The 23,473-nt window shown below is 41.5% G+C and overlaps 1 protein-coding gene across 3 annotated transcripts in view; it reads left to right on the plus strand.

The window, feature by feature from the left end:
• The first annotated feature begins 1,610 nt into the window (after window positions 1-1,610).
• The window catches only part of LOC124613234 (CREB-regulated transcription coactivator 1-like), a 382,746-nt gene continuing 360,883 nt past the window's right edge, over window positions 1,611-23,473 (plus strand). For 2 of the 3 annotated variants that reach the window (XM_047141909.1, XM_047141910.1), the window contains exons 1-2: window positions 1,611-1,823; window positions 6,767-6,877. In XM_047141909.1, the coding sequence (XP_046997865.1) occupies window positions 1,710-1,823; window positions 6,767-6,877 (225 nt within the window). In that variant the 5' untranslated portion in view covers window positions 1,611-1,709. The remainder of the gene's footprint in view (window positions 1,824-6,766; window positions 6,878-23,473) is intronic. The other variant, XM_047141911.1, reaches the window with a different exon arrangement.

Genomic DNA, 23,473 nt, shown 5'->3' on the forward strand with positions numbered 1-23,473 from the left:
AGACGTTTTGAATGAAAAATTGCCAGTAAAGTGTGAACTGTGTTGCAGGAATTCAGGGTTATTTTTTATTAACACTACTTTAGCACCATACAACAGTGAGATTTTAGAATAAAAACTGTGTTTGCTATCTGATTGCCATTAGAGTTTTTACTGATAAGCAAATGAAAATTGTGACTGCTAATGACAGTTAATTAAAAAAGTAAAGGAAATTGTCAAAGCACAATTTTTTATGGTGATAAGCATAGCAAAGTAAGAAGTAGTTTCTTTCTTTGATACGACATATAAATTTATATAGGCTATGTCTCATCAAATAAGACATCAGATTGTTCAAAGAAATAAATTTATTATTTCATCAGTTTCGATTATGACGAAATTTGATATAAATTCCATATATGAGAAGCCTAATATTTGGTATGAGAGTAGAAGAAGGTTTTTCCCATAAATTTATGGGATAGAAAGGTCTGAGGTGTTCGAGATTGAAAGTCATGCAGAATGATGTTGAAATTAATCTGCAGTAAGGATTTACGTGTTAAATAGAAAGCTGTATTCCTTAGCTCCTCAGCTTATTTTCACTCTCCTGAAATAAAGTTTGTCATATACAACATTTAGTTAAAAGAAACCGTTTTTCCCCTTATAAATCAAATTCATTTGGTTTACATGCTTTACGTAACACATAGTAGCACTGTTTCCTCTCCAAACAAAAACAACAAGACGTGTGTGCCTTGGTAGGAAGGTTAATTTTTGCGGAAATTTTAATTATCATTGCTGTAGCGTGGACAATATGGCGATGTAACGTTTTGTTACTGCACATATTGCAGAGCACAAATTGCATCTCCATTTTTACATTTTTCAAATGAGAGCTCTATTAACATAAACAATCACATTATAACCAAAACACGCGAACAGCACATAGCAAACTGCCATAAGCTCGTGACTACCACCAGAAAGCGCTGCGATCTGCAGACCCGAGGCCAGCCCAGAGCACCCGATCGGCACCAAGGTCTGCTGTCCCTAGAGACAAGTCATGTTCCATGGATCATTTTACACGATAAATCGTAATGTTAGGGAACAAGTCATTGGTAACTGACGGATCACACGAGACACAAAATAGGATTTATTGTATGGGTTTGGTGATTGTGATTTTATTGTCTTCTGATTTAATGTATTTTGTAATAATTAAACGATACACTTTTTATCCTTCTTTCACAAAGTTTATTATTCTGTACGACCTAGGTTTCATGTTATAAGTCCATTTTCTAGTACGTAACGTATAATATTCCACTATACTTCTATTAGTCAATTCGTAAATACGTTATTACTGTAATACGGTATTACGGTCTGCTATAATTCTTTCACGTCCTATGTGTAAGAACTTAATGTTTCACTGTACTATGTTATGGGATTAGTGAACTGTGTTGTTTTGTTGCTCTAGAGGCTACTGTTCATCGTGCTGAATACTTCTTGATGTCACTGATGTAACTGAATTACAATTATGATTCGATTATTGTGGTCCTGTTGACACTTGCCTACTTTTTTTCGAGATTCGTGTGTTTTGCGAGAGCAAACCATATACATGTAATGATATAGAAGGCGCTGTGATATCACAGATGCAATGCTTTTACCTACCAACAGATGCCACAATATTCACTGTCAATAGTTTTTCATTGGTTATTTTCCTTGTCTTGAAAGTCAAAACTAAAGTGGCCATCATGGCGAATCCAAGAAAGTTTAGTGAGAAGATCGCTTTACACAATCAAAAACAAGCAGAAGAAACGGCCGCTTTCGAGCAGATAATGAAAGAAGTTTCAGATGCGACCAGTAAGGTAGGTAGTACCAGTGGTTGTTGTTGCCTTTATGCATAGCGTCGTTCATAACACCGTCATAATATAAACAACCTGCTGTGCAGACGTACATTACAATTGAATTCTCGGCACTTGTCGTATGAACTCAGTAATAAAAGACGATCGTTCTTATATTATTAATAAATACAGCACGAAAACCTTTCCGTGTAGCGAATATCGTATGTGACGTGCCTCAGCCAGAATTGAGACAGTCTTGGTATCACAGCAAGTGACACCTGTGTGATGTGCCTGCGTTAAGAAGCAGTTGATTGTTACATAAATAAATCTTATTTATTTTTTAACAGAACATTGAAAATTGCTGTTTGTTTATTGTTACACACGGGAACATAAATATTTTGCAAAACAGTCGTTAAGGTTCGTGTAAGTTCGTGACATTGAAGGCCCTGATTATGGATTTGAAAAAAGGAAACAGTTTGCGTACAGTTTCGAAATACTCCTATCCGTGACCGTCTGTACGATTTATAGCATGCAGCATGCTATGTCTAAAGTGAACAAAATGCCCGGGAAAATGATGTGGTGTACAAACAAATGATTTGCAGGGCAGGTTTATATTTGTAATTGTCATCCATGTTATTAGAAACAACCGTAGTTTGTCAGTTTTGAGTCGTGGGTTGTGTAACTTCGCTGCAGAACGTTCTATTTTCCGCCAGTCGTAAGAAATGTTTTCGAGCATTTAAATGTTTGTTTTGGAATGTGGCAGGTTCTTATATAGCCAGACTTAGTTTGTAGGCGTGAGATTTTCTAAGTTATACTGTTTCAGTTGCACTTGCATTTATGAAAGTGATACGAGATCTAGATCTGATCTAGAAACGAATTCTGTTAACGTGAAACTATATTTGACTAATGGTGTTGTAAACAGTTGTAGATTGCAACACAGCTGGGCCACATTTCACAGGTTTAACGCAATATATTAAACATTAGAATGACTTGAAGTTTGTGTAAGTAGATTGTTCAGTGTACACCAGTAAATGCATTTTCTTGATGGAAAATATTGGCATTGGAAATTTGGAATACACAGAATATTACGTTCATTGTCAGAAAAAGGCAGCATAGGCCTACATCAATGATCATCAAATATATATTTTGTGTACACTATTTTGTAGCCAATTTGTGTTATTGGTGTATTCCACTGGTGATTGGGAAAGCATGGAATCGACAATACCTTGGTGCAATCCATATCGTCCTATTGTGTTCTTGGTACTTTGTAGTCTGAAACCAGCTGATGTCATAGTTGTTTGGGTTAAAAGTAGTGGAGCACCCTCATCCCCCTCCCCCCTTGCATTTTTCTATATGGTGCAGATGTAAACATTTGGCTGCGCTGTAAGGCAGTGTTACCACAACCTTTATTTAGCTTTCACATTCATAGTCTTCACCAACCCACAAACAAACAGTCATGTTTCAACCTAATCTAGACCTCGTGTTGTGCTACAGATCAGTCTGTCACCACAGACATCTCACATAATTATTATTCCTACTTACAAAAATGGAGCATTGTTCCATTGGCTTGATTAATTAATTCTTTTTCCAAGTTTACCTAGATTGGTAACTTGGTGTGATGGGCAGGCACATATAAAAAAATTGTGTGGCATAAATTTTTTGACCTCTAAGTATTTCTTAAGAAGCTTAATCATGTATGCCACTGTTTATGCTACTGAATATTACATTTCCTTATGCATTACTATGTTATGGCAAGAGTTAGAGCCCTCTTTCTTCATAAAACTCGGTAAGACATTGGTGCTAGAAAAATGAGCAGTGTGGTCCAACAGTGAGAACCATTCTGAGAGTACTAAGCTGCCAGTCCATTTTCTGTTGCAATTTTGAATGGCTGCATGCAAATTATGCCTTTAATGAGATGTAGGCTCAGTTGTGTATTGGAATGTGTGTGGTCTTGGAAAGTCAAAGGCAGCGCAGCACACACAATTCATATGATATACAAGTAACCTACACATTTGGAGCCATGTACATACCACTTGTTTAAGTACTATTTAGTGTGTAATAGAGTTTAACATAATGTAATGATGAAACTAATGAAATAGTTTAAGATGTGCATTTGAGCATTGGGTAATACTTGCTTAATGTTTGATAACACATCAGGTGTCAGGGTAAGAGCAACATAGTGGCTGCTTCAAATTTTTTCAGGCCTGTGAATTTATTAATTTATAATTGTGTAGATATTTTTGAGGAAGTGTGCACTAAATATGGAATGAATGTCTGCTATGACTTGATTTGTGCTGATATGGAGGAACCAATCAGGAGTCATATATGAAAAGGATGAATATTAAATATGAAGCGAATGTTGCCAAAGATTAATATAGACCTCTGGCTATTCAGCCCATTATTATACAACCTTTCCTTTATATTCACATTATTAGCCACCGCACAATCAGAATGTCATCTTCCAACCCATTAGAGACCTCAGGCGATGCTACAGATCGGTTCTGTTACCGCAACCAAGATTCGTGGGGAAAGTGATGGTGAAGAGTGGCACTACCTTACTTTAATAAGATGTCAGTATTGAGGTCTTGTTGGGATTTTAAATTTTAAGTAAAATTGTGTTAAGTTCATTTTGGCTCTCAAAAATAAGTTCCGTGAGATGTGAGAAGTGTATGACTGAAACAATTAAGTTTAATATAGTGTGATACTTCGCAGATTTGTCTTCATGGTACGTTGTATTTCTTGTTGATGCAAAGAGGTTTCACTCCATAGATTTTCAGTTTCCTCATTAGTGATATAGTCTATCGATAAAGTGAAGAACAACAGTAGAGTCCCCACTCTGTCTCCTCAACTATGTCACAAGGAGCTCCTACAGGTGGTTTTCCAATGTTACGCTGTTCCTTCTGCACCACATCTTTCAAATGAGAGGCAGTGCATTTCTCAGGGCACACCTGGGATTGTTTATTTTCCAGTAAATGAGTCAATATGGAGTACAAAAGTAACTAATTAGTGCAAGGAACACATGTCAACAGAATCTGCGTAAAACGCCACATGCTGCATTACAGTGGTAGACAGGAAAATAATTCATGATTATTTGTATGACAGGAAAGCCCATTTCCCCAGCACACACACGCTGCTCACTATTCACTTTACGTACAGACCTAACTGTAGAGTTGGATTTTAGGCCCTTTTCTGCCTGTTTTATTATTTTGTTGAGAGTTACTTAATGATTCAGTGTGGAATATATCTTATATGTAGCAGACATGTATGGTGCCTGTGTTTGGCTAGTGTGTGGTACTGGAACGCCTTCCCTCCCGTCCCCCGCTTTCCTGAAATTTGGGCTGTGGTGACAGACTGATCTGTTGTGTAGCTCAAGGCCTAGGTTAGGTTAAAAGTCAGTTATGTGATTGAGAGTTGGCAAAGACAATGAATGAGAAAGCCAAATAAAGGTTGTGGTTAGAGGGAGACCAGTAATGTGCCCTAATGTTTATATTCATGTCATATTTAAAAGCGTTTTGACATATTTAAACACTTTTCATCATAAAAACTAAAACGGAGAGATAAATTCAGAAAATGTGTATTAGATAATGGACATGTCTCCGTTGAGTATGTTGATGCATATTATGTATACATATCATTCATAAAGTATGAAAAATGCAAGGGGTTCCAGTGACCGTTATGAGAGTTGTTTAGGAACACTAGATTTCAGATGTTTTGAAGTAGGCTGCCAAAGATGTACAATATATTTTTGGTAACATTATCTGCTACTGAAGTTAGCTGATCATTTCTATGTTCTCATGCTGACTAGACAAACTAGTGACAAATTGTCCAACTGTTCCCTGAATTTTCTTTCTCGACAGTTATACTAGTTTGGTGAAGTTCTCAGATTGATGCAGAGGTCAAACAGAGGTCTTGTAAATTATCTCCTTTATAGGTAAATTCGGATTCATTCAGATTTTCCTATAAATCTGTTTGTTTTGTAACTTCCTTACATATAAATTTATGTAATATTTCCATCCAAAATTGTTGTGGACAAATGCTTCATTTTAGTAGCTGGATTTACTTAGATCACCAGTAGTTAGTAAATTGATTTTGGAACTTTTCTTCTGACGAGTCCTCTGTGCATTAAATTTATTTATATTGAATGTCATATTCTAGTACTTGACCAAATAATAATTTTCTGACAGTTTGACTTTGTTTAATAAAAATGTGTCATTTACACATAACAACACAGATTACAGACATTAATCTAAAATGTCATCCACATAAATCATGAACAGTAATGGTCCTATTCCACTTTTGCTTCTGATGATTTCTTCCAGTTAAGAATGACGAACTGGATATTGTTTGCTAGGAGGTCTTCAATCCAGTAACACACATTTTCAGATATTCCCCAAGCATATACTTTGTTTACTATATGATGACGCTATAGTATTCTTAATTGTTTTACAATAAAAATTAGTGATTCTGACATTCTAAATGGCTTTGGTACATGTCTTTGCCCTCCTCAGTAATTTATTTAGTAGGCCCTATATTTTCCCATGAAGTTTGGAGCGATCACCAAGCTCCAAATCTACAGATTTAAATACAATATCCACAAAAGAGATTTCTATTATTGAGATGCTTAACTTACTTTGGAGCTTGATCTGTTTATTCATAGGCAACATTTTGTTGTTGTCTCTTTCAGAAAACGCCTCTCATTTTAATACATGGCTCCACTTCCTACGTAGTAATTGTAAAGGTCGGTGTACAAAATGCCATTGCCAGTGACGTACTTTGTATTAAGTTCCTGCCTTCCATGGGACTTAAATACACAACACGCAGTTTTTCATTTCCAGTAATTTAACAATAATAAGCTATTTACATAAATTCTGTATCTGCAATATGTGTGTGGAGAGCATACTGTGCCAGATGGTTACCAGAGTTACAGTAATCATGACTGGTAGCTGTGTCATATTCTTATGTTCTAGGTGAATGCTCTTCCTAAGCAGCATCTTCTCATTAATCAATCTCGAGAATGCTTCCTTGGGGGCTCTTTGCCCAATGTCAACCACATAGGAAGTGATTCAGTAGATTTGAAGGTAGGGGTTAGAAGTATGCTGTTGCTTCATTGTAGTTTTTGTGTTCTCCCATTTGGGAATAGTTCCTTTGCAACGTTTTGTGGCTTCCACATTAACAGTTATTCTCCTGGCGCTAATGTAAAATATAGCTGAATTCCTTATGCTTGCTTCATATTAGTGTAGATGAGAATAAAAATAGTCTAAATCAATTTGAGTAGGAGTCCCTTCTTCCTGCAAGTTTTCTTTGCATTTCATCCTGACTTTAACAGCTGCTTTCTTTGGTCATTGAAAATAATGTTTGGAGTGCCTTAGTTAATTTCTTCAAATCAGTACTTGATTGGTGCTGTGTGTGTGTAATGCTTATAGCAGCAGTAATGTTTCATTTTATACCACAGAAACATTTTGATGTAAATAAAAATTGACAAAAGAATATAATTCTGTGCATGACTAAAGTGATTGGATTGTTTGACAGACCAGTTAATAACTCTGATCAGCATATTTCAAGCCTTTGGAATGTAGCTAATTTTTGTTTCCTCTGACAGTCAAGGAAAAAAAGGAGATTTAAATACAAATTTGACATCAACCGTGGAACTTCATGTACATTGATGAATGTGAGTAATAATATCACTAGGTTTGTCATTTATCATTAAGTTGAAAAATGTGGTGAGGAGGCAGAGAACAGAGGCAACTACATCAGAGGGTAATGGTTTTTACCGGGGGAGGGGGGGGGGGGGGCGCGACAGAGACCAATCAGTATTGTAATAATGCAAGCAATCAAAGGAAACAGGAAGAGCAAGCTAAGCACAAAGAAACATTTGCAAAACTTTACACAAAATTTTCTGACAAAATTATATACAAAGACAGAGGATTAAAAGTCAGTAGAAAGATGAAGGAGATGGTTGACTAAAGATGGATAGAACAGGTGATAAAACATTTTTGGACATTCCAACGTAGAAAGCCAGTGCTGCATTTGAGAGAGGAAGAAAAGTGGTGCCAGAATGTAAAGAGGATAAATTAATATCTGACTGTGTGAATCTTAAAGTACATTTGTTTTTCTAACTTCATAATTTTCTAGATTCAATGTGCTGATCTCTGTCTTCGTCTTTAGCAGTTATCTCTCTGCCGTGCCAGAAAAACAAACTGTAGAAAGTAAAATTCATTTGAAAACAAATTAAATTGAGACTTGTAATCATTTTTGACTGGCAGTAACAGACAATTTACTCCATGTTAACGCTAGTCTACTATATATCTCTAGTAATCAGATGGGTGTTCTTGTGCCAGATGCCGTAAATTTGTTATTGGGAGCTAGTTTGAGTGTTACTGTGAAAGTTTTTTTGGAAGTACTGCAGCTGCTCTTATCCAGTCTCTCAAATTACTTAGTGAGTGTTCCACAGTATGTTTTATTGAGAAGATTTCTCTACAATAACATTGTAGGAATAGAGCTTAAGGCTTGGAGCGAGTGCCACAGGTGGGTTATTTGGCAAAAGAAGGAAATCTGCACTTCAGTGATTGTAACTAAAATATTTTAAGCGTCTGGAAATATTAGACCACTTTAAGGGCTGCTTATATTTGGGTAGCCATGTAGCAGGCATGATGTAATTATGGATCTAGATCCCAAGCACACTCACCATTTACCCCCGTCTGTTGAATTTTTTTGGTTTTAATGATATGTCGACTAACAGCAAATGAGTGCCTACTATTCTTTTGTGAAAGTTCCTGCTACCTTCCCTGCATAAGCATCTCTTGGAAAGATGCAGGTAAAGTTCTTTGATTTTGTTGCTTAATGAAAGATGTACAGTCATGTTTAATCATAAACTGATTTTGAATTGCTGGAATTAAACATATTAGACAGCCTTTCACAGAAATAGAAATGCTGTAGTGCATAAGTGTTAGTGAAGTGGTGCAGTAGTTAAGAAGCTGGTTTATTTTTAGAAGGAATGGAATTCAAATCTCTTCCAAAATTGTTCTTGCAACTGGCTATGGATGCTTCCTGCTGTTCTTCCTATCTCCATTCTCTTTCATCGGAAGAAGCACTCCATCTCCAGCATTGGCACTGATGAGACACCACAATTAGACACTGGGATCATATGGAAGAGGCTTCAGTACAGGCTCCCATGAGATGTCTTGATTGTTTCTTGGTTTTCTTGGGTAATATTGAATGCTGGCATGATTCATAAATAAAGTGACATCTAAGAGAGATGCTTTCTTTGGCTAATTCGTGTTATGATCAACTTCTTTTCAGATATTTTTTGATTTCTTACTTCATCACTCCAGCATAAAAGTAGAACTGTGGAAGTGGAAGATTTCCCATATGCAATCGCATGAGATAACGAATCAAATGCATGCACTTTGAAATCCTAAAAAAGCACTTGAGGCCTTGTACTACCTGTAACTGCCACAATTACTGAAATGTGGTAGCTGTTGATTAAACTGTGTTGTGCTGTTAAGTTTCTGCTGTGGAGATGTTTTTATTGACTAGGCCCAATAATTATTAAAACTTAGTGTGATCCTCACACATAGAGCAGCAGCACACAAAATATAAGAAATACCCTGAAGTGCCAAAGAAACTGGTATAGGCATACATATTCAAATACAGAGATATGTAAACAGGCAGAATACTGCATTGGAGTCGGCAACACCTATATAAGACAAGTGTCTGGCACAGTTGTTAGGACTGGTTACTGCTGCTGCAATGCCAGGTTATCAAGATCTGAGTGAGTTCGATTGTGGTGTTATAGTCGGTAATTCTGTGATGGGACACAGCATCTTTGAGGTACATCTACATTCTACATTTATACTCCGCAAGCCACCCAGCGGTGTGTGGCGGAGGGCACTTTACGTGCCACTGTCATTACCTCCCTTTCCTGTTCCAGTCGCGTATGGTTTGCGGGAAGAACGACTGTCTGAAAGCCTCCGTGCGCGCTCTAATCTCTCTAATTTTACATTCGTGATCTCCTCGGGAGGTATAAGTAGGGGGAAGCAATATATTCGATACCTCATCCAGAAACGCACCCTCTCGAAACCTGGCGAGCAATCTACACCGCGATGCAGAGCGCCTCTCTTGCAGAGTCTGCCACTTGAGTTTATTAAACATCTCCGTAACGCTATCATGGTTACCAAATAACCCTGAGACGAAACGTGCCGCTCTTCTTTGGATCTTCTCTATCTCCTCCGTCAAACCGATCTGGTACGGATCCCACTTTGATGAGCAATACTCAAGTATAGGTCGAACGAGTGTTTTGTAAGCCACCTCCTTTGTTGATGGACTACATTTTCTAAGCACTCTCCCAATGGATCTCAACCTGGTACCCGCCTTACCAACAATTAATTTTATATGATCATTCCACTTCAAATCGTTCCGCACGCATACTCCCAGATATTTTACAGAAGTAACTGCTACCAGTGTTTGTTCCGCTATCATATAATCATACAATAAAGGATCCTTCTTTCTATGTATTCGCAATACATTACATTTGTCTATGTTAAGGGACAGTTGCCACTCCCTGCACCAAGTGCCTATCCGCTGCAGATCTTCCTGCATTTCTCTACAATTTTCTAATGCTGCAACTTCTCTGTATACTACAGATCATCCGCGAAAAGCCGCATGGAACTTCTGACTCTATCTACTAGGTATGCTGTGTTCTGTTTGCTAAAAACTCTTCAATCCAGCCACACAGCTGGTCTGATATTCTGTACGTAATTACTTTGTTTATCAGGCGACAGTGCGGAACTGTATCGAACGCCTTCCGGAAGTCAAGAAAAATAGCGTCTACCTGGGAGCCTGTATCTAATATTTTCTGGGTCTCATGAACAAATAAAGCGAGTTGGGTCTCACACGATCGCTGTTTCCGGAATCCATGTTGATTCCTACATAGTAGATTCTGGGTTTCCAAAAACGACATGATACTCGAGCAAAAAACATGTTCTAAAATTCTACAACAGATCGACGTCAGAGATATAGGTCTATAGTTTTGCGCATCTGCTCGATGACCTTTCTTGAAGACTGGGACTACCTGTGCTCTTTTCCAATCATTTGGAACCCTCCGTTCCTCTAGAGACTTGCGGTACATGGCTGTTAGCAGGGGGGCAAGTTCATTCGCGTACTCTGTGTAGAATCGAATTGGTATCCCGTCAGGTCCAGTGGACTTTCCTCTATTGAGTGATTCCAGTTGCTTTTCTATTCCTTGGACACTTATTTCGATGTCAGCCATTTTTTCGTTTGTGCGAGGATTTAGAGAAGGAACTGCAGTGCGGTCTTCCTCTGTGAAACAGCTTTGGAAAAAGGTGTTTAGTATTTCAGCTTTACGCGTGTCATCCTCTGTTTCAATGCCATCATCATCCCGGAGTGTCTGGATATGCTGTTTCGAGCCACTTACTGATTTAACGTAAGACCAGAACTTCCTAGGATTTTCTGTCAAGTCGGTACATAGAATTTTACTTTCGAATTCACTGAACGCTTCACGCATAGCCCTCCTTACGCTAACTTTGACATCGTTAGCTTCTGTTTGTCTGAGAGGTTTTGGCTGCGTTTAAACTTGGAGTGAAGCTCTCTTTGCTTTCGCAGTAGTTTCCTAACTTTGTTGTTGTACCACAGTGGGTTTTTCCCGTCCCTCACAGTTTTACTCGGCACGTACCTGTCTAAAACGCATTTTACGATTGCCTTGAACTTTTTCCATAAACACTCAACATTGTCAGTGTCGGAACAGAAATTTTCGTTTTGATCTGTTAGGTAGTCTGAAATATGCCTTCGATTACTCTTGCTAAACAGATAAACCTTCCTCCTATTTTTTATATTCCTGTTAACTTCCATATTCAGGGATGCTGCAACGGCCTTATGATCACTGATTCCCTGTTCTGCACTTAAAGAGTCGAAAAGTTAGGGCCTGTTTGTTATCAGTAGGTCCAAGATGTTATCTCCACGAGTCGGTTCTCTGTTTAATTGCTCGAGGTAATTTTCGGATAGTGCACTCAGTATAATGTCACTCGATACTCTGTCCCTACCACCTGTCCTAAACATCTGAGTGTCCCAGTCTATATCTGGTAAATGAAATCTCCACCTAAGACTATAACATGCTGAGAAAATTTATGTGAAATGTATTCCAAATTTTCTCTCAGTTGTTCTGCCACTAATGCTGCTGAGTCGGGAGGTCGGTAAAAGGAGCCAATTATTAACCTAGCTCGGTTGTTGAGTGTAACCTCCACCCATAATAATTCACAGGAACTATCCACTTCTACTTCACTACAGGATAAACTACTACTAACAGCGACGAACACTCCACCACCGGTTGCATGCAATCTATCCTTTGTAAACACCGTCTGTACCTTTGTAAAAATTTCGGCAGAATTTATCTCTAGCTTAAGCCAGCTTTCTGTACCTATAACTATTTCAGCTTCGGTGCTTTCTATCAGCGGTTGAAGTTCTGGTACTTTACCAACGCAGCTTCGACAGTTGACAATTACAATACCGATTGCTGCTTGGTCCCCGCATGTCCTGACTTTGCCCCGCACCCGTTGAGGCTGTTGCCCTTCCTGTACTTGCCCAAGGCCATCTAACCTAAAAAGCCGCCCAGCCCACGCCACACAACCCCTGCTACCGCTTGTTGCGTGTAGTGGACTCCTGACCTATCCAGCGGAACCCGAAACCCCACCGCCCTATGGCGCAAGTCGAGGAATCTGCAGCCCACACGGTCGCAGAACTGTCTCAGCCTCTGATTCAGACCCTCCACTCGGCTCTGTACCAAAGGTCCGCAGTCAGTCCTGTCGACGATGCTGCAGATGGTGAGCTCTGCTTTCATCCCGCTAGCGAGACTGGCAGTCTTCACCAAATCAGATAGCCGCCGGAAGCCAGAGAGGATTTCCTCCGATCCATAGCGACACACATCATTGGTGCCGACATGAGCGACCACCTGCAGATGGGTGCACCCTGTACCCTTCATGGCATCCGGAAGGACCCTTTCCACATCTGGAATGACTCCCCCCGGTATGCACACGGAGTGCACATTGGTTTTCTTCCCCTCTCTTGCTGCCATTTCCCTAAGGGGCCCCATTACGCGCCTGACGTTGGAGCTCCCAACTACCAGTAAGCCCACCCTCTGTGACCGCCCGGATCTGGCAGACTGAGGGGCAACCTCTGGAACAGGACAAGCAGCCATGTCAGGCCGAAGATCAGTATCAGCCTGAGACAGAGCCTGAAACCGGTTCGTCAGACAAACTGGAGAGGCCTTCCGTTCAGCCCTCCGGAATGTCTTTCGCCCCCTGCCACACCTTGAGACGACCTCCCACTCTACCACAGGTGAGGGATCAGCCTCAATGCGGGCAGTATCCTGGGCAACCACAGTCGTAGTCCGATCGGGGGATGCGTGGGACGAGCTGGCTGTCCCCGACAAACCCCCATCCGGACCCCCACAGTGATGCCCATTGGCAACAGCCTCAAGCTGTGTGACCGAAGCCAACACTGCCTGAAGCTGGGAGCGAAGGGATGCCAACTCAGCCTGCATCCGAACACAGCAGTTGCAGTCCCTATCCATGCTAAAAACTGTTTTGCAAAGAACGTCTGAACTAATCTACAGAAAGCGCAAACAAATCGTCAAAATTTAAACAGTTATTAAAATACAAGATTGCCTAGTAAATGCAGTAATGCTGCTACTTGCGCACTGCTGACACTGCTCGGTAGTGAGTAAGTGGAGATTTTCCCTTACAACCATTTCGCAAGTGTCCCATGAATATCAGGAATCCGGTAAATTATCAAATCTCAGACATCGCTGCAGCCGAAAAAAGATCCTGCAAGAACGGGACCAACGATGACTGAAGAGAATCTTTCAGCGTGACAGAAGTGTGCAACCCTCCTGCAAACTGCTGCAGATTTTAATGCTGGGCCATCAACAAATGTCAGTGTGTGAACCATTCAATGGAACATTGTTGATATGGGCTTTCGTGTACCCTTGAAGACTACATTACACAAAGCTTTACATCTTGCCTGGGCCCATCAATATCTACATTGGTCTGTTGATGATTGGAACCATGTTGCCTGGTTGGATGGATCTCATTTCAAATTGTATTGAGTGGATGGACGTATACAGTTATGGAGACAACCTCATGAATCCATGGACCCTGCAAGTCAGCAGGGGACTGTTCAAGCTGGTGGATGCTCTGTAATGGTATGCAGTGTGTAGAGTTTGAGAGATACGGGACCCCTGATATGATAAGACTCTGACAGGTGACATAGACATAAGCATCCTGTCTGATCACCTGCATCCATTCATGTACATTGTGCATTCTGATGGACTTCAGCAATTCCAGCAGGACAATGTGACACACCACACGTCCAGAATTGCTACAGAGTGGCTCCAGGAACACTCTTCTGAGTTTAAACACTTCTGCTGGTCACCAAATTCCCCTGACATGAACATTGTTGATCACATCTGGGATGCCTTGCTATGTGCTGTTCAGAAGAGATCTCTACCCCCTTGTACTCTTACACAGCGTGCAGAATTCATGGTGTCAGTTCCCTCTAGCACTACTGACATTAGTTGAGTCCATACCACGTTGTGTTGCGGCACTTCCACTTGCTCGCGGGGCTCTACATGATATTAGGCAGGTGTACCAGTTTCTTTGGCTCTTCATTGTATAAACAGACACAATTTTCTTTTGTTAATAGCTCAGTAGCTGCAAAATGCCTCTGTTTTGTGGTGTAATTGCCTTAACGACTTTTTTTCACTTTGTTCCTTTCTTTCGAACTACAGTACAGTTACTACAGGACTTTCGTTTCCTAGATATTCATAGAGTATCACAAGGCCATTTAAAATTTTTCATTTGTTGTTTGTTATATCAATCAGATTAAATTCTCCTTTGGTTTTAGGCATTGAAGAGAATATTATTTTTCTGAGAGTTTAGGTCCGTGGCTTAGTGGCATACCTACCAGAGTGCCACCTGTGTCTACCATTTAGTAAGGAATGTTCACAGCCAGAAGCCTCAGTGTCGTGCACACATGTGAAGCAAGCAGGGAACCACACCATGGAGATGCACTCATCCTTCCTACAGGCAACTGAATGAGTTTAAAAGGGGTGAAATTGTGGCCTTCTGAGTGGCGGGATAGTTGTTTCGGAGAAATGTCACGCGAGTTGGATGTGCTGTATCAGTTGTGCAACAGTGCTAGTATCAGTGGGCCATGTGAACATTTTCACCTGTAGATGATGATCTGGACATCCATGCAACACAGATGCCCGCCAGGATCATTGTATTGTAAGGGCAGGAATGGCAGATCATACAGGTACCAGGCATGTCAATACAGACTGATGTCAACAGTTCATAGGCAGTGGGAATGTGGGCATGCACACCTCTAACCCATCTTCTACTTGTGCCTCAGCATCGACATGCACGGCTCAACTGGTGCCATCAGAGGACCACTTGGAATATGGAATGACACACAGTGTCCTTCAGCAATGAAAGCAGATTCTGCCTACATAGAAGTGATTGTTGTTTGTGTGTACAACATAGACGTGGTAGTGCTCTCTTATATTCATCCAAGACGCTGGCCCCATTCCTGGCCTTACGGCCTCGGGTGCATTGAGCTAAAACTCTCGTTCACCTTTGATGTTTCTGGAGGGAACACAAACCAGCATGCAATACATGCAGAATGTTGTTAGACCCATCCCTTTAGTATTCTTATGACAGGAAGATGATGTATTGTATCAACAGGATAGCGCTTGCCCACACACCGAGCATGCAACTCAATGTGTTGTGCAAGATATGCAACAACTTGCCAGCATGATCTTTGGACTTGTCTCGACTTTAGCACGTGTGGGATACAAAGAGCTCGGATGTGACTTGTGAGACTTGTCAGGTAACTTCTCTTACAGAACTATGTGAATAGGTCAAGAAGGTGTGGCGTAATGTGTCCCAAGACATTATTTGCCATCTTAATGATCAAGTGGATGCCAGAGTCAGCACCTTGATTACTGCCATGGAAGTTACACCACGTATTAATGTGGAAGTTTCGGAATGAGTGGGTTATTGTGACAGTTGCAATGAAAAGGTATATGCTTCACACTTGGAAGAACCATGCGTTTCCGTTTATATGAAAGATAAAAGTTTTTGCAACAAACCGTAGCTTGTATTAGCACTGTTTTGTGTATGGCTAGTTGCTTCTGCTAATCATCTGTGGCATGCAATTGAAATTAGTACAGTCTCTCTCATGTAGTCCATTTTATTTTGTTGCTGGTCAGGTAATCTGTGTTACCTATGTTCTGACTGGGCTGTGGCAAATGCTCTTTTTTTTTTAAATACAGAAAACACTATTTGCCATATGTGCTGTAGGGGTTGTGTGTTGTGTGATTCCAATTTTCAGTGTTCACATTGATGGTGACACTTTTTACCATTTTTTTATACCTCAGATAATTTTTTTGTCTTCCTTTTTCTGATTTGTCAGCTTGTTTAACTTCACCTTCCCTGTACTAGATATCTATCTAATCATCAAGATTTTGGATCCTTTAGTTTTGCCACTGAAGATATGGTTCCTCTGAACAACCTGTGGCTGATTTCCTTCCCCATTCTGGTTCAGTCAGAGCTCCATTTGTAATGTCTTCAATACCAATGAGATGTTAAACTCTAATGTTTCTTCCTTCTTCCCATTCTGAGCAGCAGCTAAGGTAATGTTCAGCTATTCTCTTAGCTGCTCCAATCCACTATGTACAACGTTCCCGTTACTGAGAGAACAGTTTTAAGCAGTTACACATTAACACTTGACTTAATTAATTTTACTTTTTATCCAAATATCTTTTGCTGCTGGTGGAATTGTTGATCTAATCTTTTACGTTATAATTCCAGTATCAAGAGGAACTTTTTGCATGACATGTATTGATTATGCAGTTACAGATGTTGCCAAGGTTTCTTGGTTAGTACTATATATTTGCCTTAGGTTAAGACAACAATACACTCAGGGGGGCTCACAGTTCTTCCGTGAATTCGTGCGTGGCGCACGCAGGGTTCCGAGCTGTTGCAGCCCATTCTTCCTTTCTGGGCTGCATTTCCTTCCTTCACCTCTTCCTTCTCTGCCCTAGCCCCACTAGGTCACCAGCACATGTAGCCAGTCCTAATGGTGGGGCTGTCATTTACCCATGTGGCTGAGCCCCCTGACAACACAGGGATCACACTACTGATACCTGAACTGTTGCCTCCCTATGTATGCCAGGGAGTGGTTGCTTGTCATCCTAGAGCATTGGAAATTCCAGGAAAAGCCTCCGTGTCAGATTGCTCTTGCTGTGGCTGGGTGGTGCCCATGGTGATAGCCCTGATTGGTGTGGGTGGTATCAGGGCTGGTGCTTGACGCAGGAAGCATATCAAGTTACAAAAATTTGGACGTTTTCAGACAGCCATCTCTCTGAATGGTACCGTACCATTGAATGATGCTTAGTATGACCCTGCAGCCTGCCCTTCGCTGGCTACATCATGGGAGGAGGGCCAGGCTCGCCGTCTTGGGATGAAACACATTCCCCGCTAGCTGGTCTGTATTAGGACAAATGGGGACACATTCACTGCCACAAAGCCAATGTTTTTTTGTGGGGAATATCAAGGACAAGTTTGTCGAAGTGGAGTCCATCAGTAAGATACGGTTGGGCTCCCCATAGATCAAAGCTGCTTCTGCAACTCTGTGTGCTCGTGATTTTCTTGGCAATGTTCCATTGTCTATTAACTCTCAAGAGTGTGTGGATATGGTCCAGGGAGTAGTTTTTCATAGACACATCATCCTTTGAACTGACGAGGAACTCTAGACGAATCTGGAGCCAAGCGGCATTCATTTTGTTAGACACGTATAGAAGGGCCATAAAGACAAGTGCTCCAATACTGGTGCCTTTATTGTGGCTTTCTAGGGTGATATCCTCCCAGAGAATGTGTAACCAAAGTGACGTGAAGCCACACCTCACGTTACCCATGAGGTGCTTTCGGTGCTTGTGTTTGGGGCATATGTCTACTTGTTACATGGTGGACATTCTGTATGGTGACTATGGGGACCCACTGTGTGAGGGAAACCCCTGTGTTCTGTCATCTTTGTGTGTAAATTGTTATGACCACCCTCTCCAGATTGTCCAGCTTTCAAAAAGAAGAGACGACCCAAGAGTATAAGTCTCTGGATCGCCTATCTAATATTGAGATTCATCAAAAATATGATTGACTCCACCCATTGTTGATGTCTTCTGCTTTTGCCACTGCTACATCCTTTCCCCCCTCCACCTTTTCCTTACCCCGGTCCCATACCCCTTTCCTCTCGCCCTCCCCTGCGGTTCCTCCTTGCCTTTTCCCCAAACCGGCAGCTCCCATCCATTCCCCTCGAGGAACTCGTCGTCGACCTCCTACTCCTCCTCCTTGGGCAGAGAAGAAATCCTGTGTCCAATCTGGACATTGCTGCCACCTGTTTTCTTACTGATAACACCTCCCCCCTCCCTGTGAGGGAGAAGCAGGTCAATTCTAAAGAGAAGGCATCCCCAGGCTTCACCCCCTCCTTCTCACACCTCACCTCAACTTCTTTATACCTAACTTGGGCTCTTGCCACACAATAATCCAGTGGAATTGCAGTGGATGTTACCGTCACATGCTGGAAATTCAACAACTTATTACTTCTTATTCTGCATTCTGCCACTTCAAGAAATGCACTTCCTTGATTGACCCCTCTCAAAAGTTTTGTGGTTATTGGGTATTCTGTCGAAACCTTGCCTGCCCTGAAGTAGCATCTGGAGGGGTCTTTAATTCGAACCAATGTCATCAGTGACTGGATCCCACTTCATACCAGGAAGCTACAGCAGTACGATTGCAGACGACCCCAGCAATCACCATTTAGAATGTCTACCTCTCCTTGTAGGCCAATTCCTTATGTTGTACTGACCACCTTAACAGCAACTCCCACCCCCGTATCTCCTCCTTGGGGACTTTAATGCATGTCACTTCGATGAGTAGGGGTCTTCTAATTGACCATCTTATTACAGATTGATGGGTGTCTCCTCATTGATGGTTCCCTACCCTCTTCAGTGCTGCTCATGGCACCTTTCCTGCTGTTGATTTCATGATCTTCCCTGCTCTTGTTAGTTTCACTACACTGGTCACCTTTGTGACAGTGACCACTTTTTGGCGATTCTATCGTTCCTTTGCCGCCACCTGGCATATAGGCCCCTTATTAAGGATCATATTAAGCAGAGTAAAAAGAAATGCTGGGAGTGCTATGTTTCCTTCGTGGGGACTAATACCTCTTCATTCCAGGTTTGGTCCAAGCTCTGTAGCCTTCTGGGGTGCCAGCAACAATTAGCTGTCGAGGGTCTTATTCTGCAGGGTGCTCTATGTACTGATCCACTCGTCCTTGCAGCACACCTCATGACACACTTTGCGACAGCATTGTTATCTGCTCCCTACCCTGCTACCTTTATCTGGCAGAAATGATGATTTGAAGAAACCCCCCTGTTTCAACCCTTGCCAAGCTTAAGCCTATAATGAACACTGAATGGGTATTCTTTCAGTCTCTTACCTCTTCACATGACTTGACCCCAGGCATAGATTCCATCTACAACCAGATGATCCACGCTTGGGCGTTACCTAGAGGCAACATGTACTCAGGGTCTTTAACTGCATATGGCTCGCAATGGCGAGACAGAATAGTTATCCCTGTACTTAAGCCATGGAAGAACCCAGTGTCTCTCAAAAGCTACCACACAATTATCCTGATGAATATACTTCGTAAACTGCTTGAGAGGGTGGTTAGCTTCAGATTATGTTGGGTACTCGAATCTCGGGACCTTTTGTCCTGATGTCAGTGTAGCTGCTGGGAAGAACAATCTACAACTAACTATTTACTCAGGTGGGAAACAGCAATCAGACAGGATTTTGCTAAACGCTGATACCTTGTTATGGTCTTCTTTGAACTACGTAAGGCGTATGACAGTTTGGCGCGGTAACAGTTACCCCATTGACTGGAGCTTTTGTAACCCCCTCCCCGCCCCCTTCAAATTTTTATCCGCCAGTGTTTATCACACCAGTGCTTCCAAGTTAGAGTTGGCATTTCACTCAGCACCCCTCGGATCCAGGAGAAAGGTATCTCATGGGGTTCTGTGTTAAGTGTCACGCTGTTCCTCGTCGCCACCAATGAGCTTGTACCCTCTGTTGGGCCTCTGGTTAACCCGTCATTGTATGTTGACAATTTTGCATCTGGTGCAGCTCTCACCCGGTAGCATAAGCTGAATGCAGCTCAAGCGTTCCATCTGACAGTCCACTGCCTGGGCCCTTACCCATGGCTTCCAGTTTCCTCCCTCCAAAATACGAGTTATTCATTTTTGCTGTTGACCCACAATACACCCCGGTTCATTTAGGCAACCAGCGCCTAGAGGCTGTAGCACAGGCCCGTTTCTTGGGCCTTATTTTTGATAGAAGCTTAATGCTCTCCGCCTCCTGACCCACACATCATGGGATGCAGACTGTGCTACTCTTGTCCATCTTTACCATGTTCTGGTTTCAAGACTAGGTTATGGTTGTCACTCTCACGACTCAGCGGCTTCTTCCACTCTGAAACTACTTAACTTATTTATCATTATGGAGTGCGTCTGGCTATCAGTGCCTTTCGCTCTAGTCTCATCGACAGTCTCCCCAAAGAACCAGGTATTCCCCCTCCACAAATATGACAGAGCCAACTCCTGGTTTCTTAACGCATTTGCCATTCGGCAATTCCTTGACCATCCTGTATACCCCATCCTCTTCGCAAATGAGGGATGTCTTCCTCCTGGCACCCGCCCTCGTGTGGGATTGCTGGTTGGAAGGTCTCTCACTTCCCTTGTCAGGATCTTCATCCCCACTACTGGAATGTGCCCCTTGTACTTCCTCTGCATCCTCCGCAGATGGTGCCCACACCGCTGATTATAACTGACCTATTCCAGGGTCCTGATGTCTCTGTTGCCCCTATGATATAAGTGTCTTGAAGAGTTCCAGGGTGCTACTATCTTCTGCACTGATGGTTCTAAAATAATAGATAAGACGGGATATCTGTTTACATCTCCTACTGGCATGGGGCACCATTTACTGCCAGAATCATGTTGTGTGTTCACAGCGGAGGTGCTAGCCATTAACAGTGCCTTCCACTTTGTTACTCAGGTGTCCCTCCACAGTTTTTTCATATGTGTTGACTCAATGAGTAGTCTGCAGGCTATATACCAATGCTACTCTCGTCACCCTTTGGTCTCTTCTATCCCTGACCTCATCTCTGCCCTTGGCTGTGCCATGTGCTCTGTTGTCTTTCTCTGGGTCCGAAGTCGTGTTGGCATCCCAGGGATTGAACTGGCTGATTGTTTGGCTAGAGAAGCAGATACTTAACCCTATTCCCTTTCATGATTCCAGGTGCCGATATGTGGATACACATCAAATCGCTGTTTGTCAAAAAGTGGAATGACATCAAGTGCCCTACTGCTCTCAGTAATAGTCTCCTTACAATCAATGAGACTGCCACAGTTTGGTGTTCTTCTTTCCTCTCCTCTCGGATGGAGTACACTATTTTATGCCATCTGTGTATTGGTCATGCTAGGCTCACCCATTGTTTTCTCTTGTGTAATGAGCCATCCCCGCAATGTGGCTGTGGAGCCAGATTGACAGTATTCCATATATTGGTGGAATGTCCTCTTCTTTTCGTCCTTCATACAAGGTATAGCTTTCTAGATCCCTTATCTTTAAGATTAGCAGACGATTCATGGGTGGTTGAACTGGTCCTCAGTTTCCTCTGTTAAAGTAGTTTTTATTTCCATTATAAGGTTTTACTTTACTCATGGAGCAGAGATAGGGTGGTTGTAGTTTGGGCCTCAGTTCGCGTTTCCGTATAATGCATCAAGAACATCAAAATAGTATTTGGATGTATGCAAACTGAAGCGATAAATGAAAATCTGTGCCAAGGCTGAGATTCGAACCCAGATCTCATATGCACTAGGCAGATGCGCTAACCACTGTGCCGAGCTGGCACAGTGGATTTGCACAACTGCATGGACTTTCCTAGCATGCCTCCCTCCTCAGTCCATGCAGTTGTGCAAAGCCTCTGTGACAGTGTGGCATAGTGGTTAGTGCATCTGCCATGTTAGCTGGAGACCCGTCTTCAAATCCCAAACTTGGTATAAATTTTTATTCGTCATTTCAGTCTGTGTGTATACATGATAGAAGTCTAAGACTTGAAAATATGTCTGGAATCATATATTTTCATTTCATTAAAATATTATTGATCCGCATGTCTCATTATGAAAGTGATGATAGATAAATGAACATTTAACTCTCTGACCTACAAGAGTGATGCCAGCCAATATTTCGGATATATTTGGTAACTTGTAAAGCCTATGCATCACTCAGATTATGATTTTTCAATGTGGAGCCGTTGCTGTGCATTTTTAAACATTGTCATACATGAAGTATAGAAAATAATTCAAAGTTCGCACACTTGTAGCAACAGCTATTGGTCAGATAACATCAAGAGACATGGTGTTAAAAGAAAGGAAGAGGGAAACAGCATTGCAGTAGAAGTTTTTTCAGTACATGGCTCATCCAGTTTTTTGCTGTCAAAAATGTCCCACCTACTATGAATATAGATTAGAAACAAAAGATAATAAACTGTGTGTGCATATTGATGAAAACCTGAAAACCTAACAAACTAAGCAGTATGGTGGTACATGTCGGCAAACAGCAACCAATTGTAACTCAGTGTTGTAGAAGATGGCTTGTAACTTTGTATCTGTTCCTGCAGCCAGAAAAGATTTGTTTTGACAGTCACATCTTCTTCAAATTTGCACAAGGGGGTGGTTGAATATGAGGTACCTTACAGCATTTGTGAGTCTATTGGAGCTTTAAGTTAGGATTGAGCACCAGGTTTATTTTGGCATAATCTTTGCCTTTGTATTTGGTAGTCTCTTGCCACCTGCATACCACTACTCTGAGTGTTGATTTAAAAATGTTTGAAAGATATGTAGCTGTTAATTCCAGGTGTCCCCTTACTCCATCATACACTGCTGGTTGTCTGCTGTTTCATTTTCAGGTATGCCACAGTGTTTTTACCCAGCATGGTAATTTCCTGATACTATCTGTGGCTGTCTCATCAGATTCATGATGTCATATGCTGTTGGATGGTTGGATCTTCTTCTGTGCAGATGTCTTAGTAGTTCCACCACTGATTTGGAATGAAAAAGGACAATAGAACTCAGAATCCAAGAGCTGCCCAGTGTATTGAAGGGCTTGAAAAATAGCCTAAAGCTCAGTTGTCATAATTGTGAGTTCCCTAGGGAGCTTGAATTTCATTCCAGTGTGACAGCTGGTATCCCATTAAGCACAACCACATCCATCATTATTCTTTGAAACATTGGTGTAGATGAATCTGATATTGTTGTCTGGAGAGGCTCTCCATCAAAATGCAATTATGAGTGTTACCACAACTAATCCTCACTTTGTCAAAGAGTTTTCTTTCCACAAATGAAAGTAATTAGAATTACATGTGGAGTTCACACATGAATACCTTCAAGGTGTCTATTTAAATTTTTAGGTATATTGATGACAGCCTTGCCGTGCATTTATTCTCATGAAATTAATTATTGACAATACATTCCTTTTTGAGAGTCATAG

This window comes from Schistocerca americana, chromosome 4 (assembly GCF_021461395.2).
Source record: "Schistocerca americana isolate TAMUIC-IGC-003095 chromosome 4, iqSchAmer2.1, whole genome shotgun sequence".
In the NCBI taxonomy this organism is placed as follows: domain Eukaryota; kingdom Metazoa; phylum Arthropoda; class Insecta; order Orthoptera; family Acrididae; genus Schistocerca; species Schistocerca americana.